This window comes from Lactuca serriola, chromosome 6 (assembly GCF_051521515.1).
Source record: "Lactuca serriola cultivar US96UC23 chromosome 6, Lser_US96UC23_V15, whole genome shotgun sequence".
Lineage (NCBI taxonomy): Eukaryota > Viridiplantae > Streptophyta > Magnoliopsida > Asterales > Asteraceae > Lactuca > Lactuca serriola.
This window is the reverse complement of record NC_136413.1, coordinates 100,850,496-100,856,701: the sequence shown is the minus strand read 5'-3', so window position 1 is coordinate 100,856,701 and position 6,206 is coordinate 100,850,496. Positions and strand designations below refer to the sequence as shown.

Here is a 6,206-nt window from a genome sequence, read left to right as displayed (position 1 = left end):
TATTCGGCCTAAGGCGAGGAGTATTCGGATCGGATAAATTATACGAAATTAAATTTAGGAAAATTATATATATATATATATATATATATATATATATATATATATATATATATATATATATATATATATATACAGTTAGGTTCATGTGAGACGGCCTAATTTTGTGAGACCGTGAGACGTATTTTTTTATTTTTTTTTTATATTTTTTATTTTTTTTAGTTAATTCAAATTCCGAAAATAATATTTAAAAAAAGAATTTTTGGATTTTTCCATTTATTTTGCATTTTAAAATTATTTTTTAGAATATGTACAGTGTAATATTCTATTAGAATATTTCACGTATTTTTCAAAAAAAAAAACGAGATTTTTTTATTTTTTTTAGTTAATTCAAGTTCTGAAAATAATATTTAAAAAAAGAATTTTAGATTTTTCCATTTATTTTGCATTTTAAAATTATTTTTTAGATTATGTACAGTGTAATATTCTATTAGAATATTTGACGTATTTTTCAAAAAAAACATGATTTTTTTTATTTGTTTTATTTTTTTTAGTTAATTCAGGTTCCGAAAATAATATTTAAAAAAAGAATTTTTGGATTTTTCCATTTATTTTCCATTTTTTTTTAGTTAATTCACCATACTATGTCGTTTTGTATCATTTATATACATTGTAATTGTCTAATGTTCTTATAATTCAACTTCTAACTTGATTTATTTCAAAGATTTTTATAAATTTCGCATTTATCTTCCTTTTATATAATTTTCATTTTCAACTACTATATATATAACTTAGTAGGTGTTCGTCAAAAAATGTGATTTAAGAGGAAGATAATATTGAAAATTTGAAAATTTTGAAAATAAATCAAGTTAAAGATTGAAGTTTAAGAATATTATAATGAATATATCAAACAAAACGACGTATTATGGTGAGTTTGGGTACCTAAACTTATATACCCTTAAGGGTATATATATATATATATATATATATATATATATATATATATATATATATATATATATATATATATATATATATATATATATCAATCAAATTTATTAAGAATTACAACAAACTAGATGAATATCAATAAGAATTACATGTTTTTTTCTTAAAAAAAATCGAAATTTCCAAGTTTTTCCAATTTTTCCGATTTGACCGATTTTGACCAATTCCGAGTTTTATAGCCGATTCCTAATTTGACGCATCGGCCCCTACCGGATTCCGATTAACCGGCCGCCTAGGCCGAGTTTTGCAACACTTGCTTACATAATGTTCCCGACCTCAAGGAAAGAACAGAACATTTTTGGTTGGGAGATGGAATCTTTGTGGCTGGGTTTTTTTAAAGAAAGAAAATGGATACATATGGTTACAGACAGTGATAATGAAACAGAAATTCTTATTTAGGATGCATATAACATAAGTTACAACTAGTTAGTTAGTAACTAGTATCAGGCTCTCCAGGGCATTGCTTACTCCAATTAGCTGTGCCAGGTTTTCGCTCCCCTCGCTTTCTTTTGTTTTTTGGAATCTGAAATCCCGTGCCCAAAGATGTTATCATACTTGATTGCTCTTCACCAATGCCAATGCCTGGATGTGTGTTTTCTTCTTCTTCATCATCTTCTTCTTCATCTTCTTCTTCTTCTTCTTCTTCATCTTGTTCATCTTCTCCTTCTCCTTCTTCTTCTTCTTCACTTTTTTCTCCTTCTTGCTTTACTACTACAACTAGTTGGCAATTTCTCAAGTTGTGCTTTTCTGCTTCATCTCCTTGGTTACTATGTACCACCATGTTGTCCACAATCTGCACATTTAACATTATCAATTAAACATATCTTACAATAAACCTCGATCCATTAACTGGAACTCCAAACTCCATCAGAAAGAGCTTTTGGTTCACAAATTCTGACGCCATTCTGGGACTTGCTTGGTTGCCAAGGCTAGGCTACTTTGACAAAAAAAAAAAAAAAAAAAAAAAAAAAAAAAAAAAAAAAAAAAAAGGTTATTGAAGCAAAACCCCACGGCCACCATCTTAGTTGTTGGCATAAGAGTCTAGGAGTCCAATCCTTTGCCTTTTCCCATGTAACCTAGATTTTTCCTAACTACCCTCATTTTCAATTTTGTGAACATATGGCCATTATTTTTTTTTTAGACATATATGACCATTAAACCTAATGGTCATATGTGTACAAAAAAAAAACATAAGTGACTAAATGTGTAAAAGAAACATAAGTGACTGATATGTACACATAATAAAGTTTATTATCCTTATAACACATTAACCCATAGAAAAAATAGTAACAACTTTTGGCATCAACCCAAAGCTTTTTAAAATGAAACAAATAAAGACTAGATGCAAGAAAATAGCAATACACTTTACAAATTTCTTTTATTATAGCCAAATTATTTCTTAGTAGTAGTATTAGCTTGAAAATCTACCCCATTGGTATTTGAAAGTAGGGATGATTTGATGTGGGAAAAGGGTACTTACATTTTCGCAAGAATCTGCAACATGTGACTGATGATGTGTTACATCAACAGATGATGGAAGGCCGACTGTGCTTTCAATTATATCAGGGATATGAAAAGCAGCCTCTCCATAGCTAGAATTAGAAACACCATTTTCACAAGAACCTCCTCCTCCTCCTCCTCCTCCATTGTTGCAAGTAGAGAAAGTAGGACCCAAATGGTTTACATTCTCTGAGATCAACAAATCAAGTTGGGACTTTAATTTATGAACCCGGGTTTGAGCTATATCAATCTTCCCAAGTATGTACTCCATTTCATTATCTTTATCTTTATCTTTATCTTCAAGAAATGACCACTTGTTACCAACTTCAAACCCTAACTCCTCTTGACTAGTTGCCTTTTGTCCTGTCAAAACTGTTTTTTTTTTTTTTGTTTTCAACAAGAAGCCAAAGTTAGATCTGACCGACCTTCCAACAAATTTTCTAATAAAACACTATCAACAAGATGAAACTGCAACTCATATATATGTTTGTTTGGAATTGAATGAGTCATTATTCATTAGTCATTAGTCATTACATTCCATCATCATGCGTAGTTGGAATGAATATTTTTATATTTATATTATGTAAATGAAACAGTTTTTTTTTTTAAATTACAAACACTAGTTTAGTTTGAGTATCAACAACCTAACATAATAATTTAGTTTGAGTATCAATGACCTAACATAATAAAGGGAAGATATACAAGAAACCAAGCAATTACAAGCCAATAATATTCTTCACTGCACCTCCAAATGCTAAGAAAGGTTTACAACTGAGACTGAGGAGAGTCTGTAAGAATACAAGCACATGATTGTTACAAAGTTTTTTATGAATCCATCTACTCCAGGTAAGGAAATAATTTAATTCGTATCATCATCATCATAAATAATCATCTCAAAACATTAGATGTGTGAGGTTTGGATTTGAAATATACATGCTTCCGTTTGTTACAGATTACTTGTCTTAATGCACCCTCCTTTATATCAAATAAAATTTCCTTGGTGGGACCGACTTTTCATAAACTTGACATTCAATAAAACCTATTTAACATGACAGTACTGGAACAACTACTTAATTTTATGAAAACTAGCCACTAGCCAGATCAATGATTCTCAGAGCAGTGTACCGGATACAGGAGGAATATTGGGCAATATATAAAACTGAATATGACATGCAATTGCAAGTAATTAAGGAAAGAGTTAATATGCATAGCCAAACCAACAAACATAACTTAACAAGTTACAACAATCAGATTCTTCAAGTAAACACATACTAACTTGTATGAAACAAAAGCCTATATGCGTAATTGTTGTGTGGCCTTAAGCACTAGGAGTTAAAGCTCCAACTTGCTAGAATCTGTTTCTTTTGCCAGTTACTCTCACTCTCACACTACTAATCCTTATTATTTTCATTGGGCCTATTGAAGGATGGGGTACAGTAGGATAGGGACAAGGGAGTGTACGCATTTGGGTTTGGCAGAAGCCCTTTTGAATTGGTATCAGATAACATGTCAAGTCTAGTATTAGTACTAACAAAATATTCTCTCAAGTACAATTTCTAATATATATATATATATATATATATATATATATATATATATATATATATATAAATATATTTCTTTGTTGTCTGGCAGGCATTCTAAATTTCTAAAACAACTGCTAAATCTCATCTCATTAGGGTGAACTTACACCTCCACCATGAAGGTGGCCTAGTGGTGATCACTTGGGAATTGAGTCTGAAAAGGAGTTGCCCCAAGTTCAAATTCAATCTCCTATAAAATATAAAGGGAAGATGAAGGTGGAGGAATGAAAGATAAAATCAAAAGTAACAAGATAGGCATTGCCTCTCAAAGTGATATTTTTTTTTACTGAAAATTGGTAGATCATCATCCATGGCCAATGGAGAATGAGATCCAATAACAACAAAGCTTTTCTACTGTTCTGTTTGGGTTCCAGATAATGTACATATGAAAAAGAAAAAAGAAAAAAAAAAAAAAGAGGAAAATGATCTATATAAGTTAAATTTGACATCTTCCATATTACTTATCAAACTTACCTGGGTCATCAAAATCCTCTGTGATAGAGGCTCCATCTGTATCCGACTTCCTACTTTCTGAAATAAATGAATATGCAAGTATCACATACCCAATCAAACAAGGTTACAAAACGAAACAATGGTCAGGAAGGGGAAATATACCATGGTAGGAGAAAAGGATGTGCTTTGACATGTAAAATTTAGCATCCGTTGTGTCTTCCACTCTAACCCTTTTCCTCCTTTTCATTAATTTACTATGGTGCCTTTGACAAGTAAATGGCATTGACCTTGAGGTAAACCCTTCAGGAATAGATTGGTTAGCCAAATGTTTAGTCTGATCATATGCTGCTATGGTTTTCGCATACTGAGATGCCTGCGACTCAAATTGCTTTATTTTTAGTTCTGCCCATTTACAACGCCACATTACTGGCCGTATAAAGTTTCTCCAGTGACTTGTCAACTTCTTCCTCCTGATGAAATTGGAACCACAATCAGCTCGATATATAGATACAAGACACTAAACGGCACATGTTTAAAGAGGTTACACACATCACTAAAAGAAATTCATTCATAGTAAGCCCTTGTTCATTACATAGAATGATACTGTAGCCGTGACAAGTTAAGCATGTCAATTGCTGCAATAATCCAAATTTGATATGAATTTACTCAATTGGCATCTTCTGCAGCACTAACTTCATATTTACTACTCGAGAGCTGACTAGAATTTATTTTTTTCTGCATGAAAAGGAATTGAATTGATAAGAACAAAAACACACCTCACTCGGAAAGCACCGCCAAATTCGTCAAACGAAGAGGAGAAACCGTTGGTGTCGCTGTGCAATTTGGACTCAACTTCGGTGTCACTCAGTGCAGAAGAATTGTTATCGTTAGTAGATGCAGTGTCGGCGAATGAAGTTGAGTATTCCGTTTCATCGGAATCAGCTGCTGCCTTTAAAGAAGGTTTGAATTTGGCAGGTGGAAGTTCGTTGACTTCAATAGGCGGATCGTGGTGGTGGTGTGGCATTGTATGAGGAGGAAGCAGAGGCTTAATGTCGCGATGATGGTATTGGTGGTCCGCCGGAACTTCCATTTTGAAAGATGGCGGCCTCATGCAACATCAAACCCTTGGCATAAGAGTGTGCCAAAATATTAGTTTATGTAGTCCCCAATTTACCCTTCCTCCCATTTCTATATTTGAAAATTGATTTATTAAGATAATTACTTTGGTTTTTTTTTCTTTTTTATATATTTAGCTAACAAATCTTTAAAAGTGGTTACGTATGATATTATGACCGGCTGTAACAAGATAGATCTTGTCATAATTGTCATATATATGAACACTTTCATTAAATTCGATACTTAAATATATACAAAAAAAAAATACCTAAATATGAACAAAACGAAAACATAATTACCCTGATAAATCAATTTTTTTTATTTTACCTTCAAATCATACCATTTTTGTAAATATCTTTATAAAATATATTATTTTGGTAAATTAAAAAAAAAAACCATTAGATTTGACAGGAAAAAAAACACATCGTCGTTTTATAAAATTTTATTGTTTAAGATATTAAATATAAAAATTCAAATTTACTAGAAACTAAAAATATCACGGATCGAGACCAATAACATGAAAAAGAAGACATCTTCAATGAAGTTTGC

At 31.3% G+C, this 6,206-nt stretch overlaps 1 protein-coding gene across 1 annotated transcript; it reads right to left on the bottom strand.

Annotated features, from left to right (window-relative positions):
• Nucleotides 1-1,300: 1,300 nt before the first annotated feature.
• On the bottom strand, nt 1,301-5,683 carry LOC145056584 (uncharacterized). The gene is made up of 5 exons (XM_079004277.1): nt 5,318-5,683; nt 4,704-5,011; nt 4,563-4,619; nt 2,486-2,877; nt 1,301-1,798 (listed from the first exon to the last, which is right to left on the bottom strand). Exons 1-5 carry the CDS (start codon nt 5,650-5,652, stop codon nt 1,436-1,438), a joined length of 1,455 nt encoding a protein of 484 aa, XP_078860403.1. The 5' UTR covers nt 5,653-5,683; the 3' UTR covers nt 1,301-1,435.
• Nucleotides 5,684-6,206: the final 523 nt, after the last annotated feature.

Excerpts from the sequence above, each read along its gene's own strand:
- LOC145056584 (XM_079004277.1), bottom strand. The coding sequence starts at position 5,652 with ATGAGGCCGCCATCTTTCAAAATGGAAGTTCCGGCGGACCACCAATAC. Across the intron at positions 4,620-4,703 it reads CATCCTTTTCTCCTACCATG|AAAGTAGGAAGTCGGATACA; the intron begins GTATATTTCCCC and ends CATTTATTTCAG. Across the intron at positions 1,799-2,485 it reads TTGCAGATTCTTGCGAAAAT|ATTGTGGACAACATGGTGGT; the intron begins GTAAGTACCCTT and ends TTAAATGTGCAG.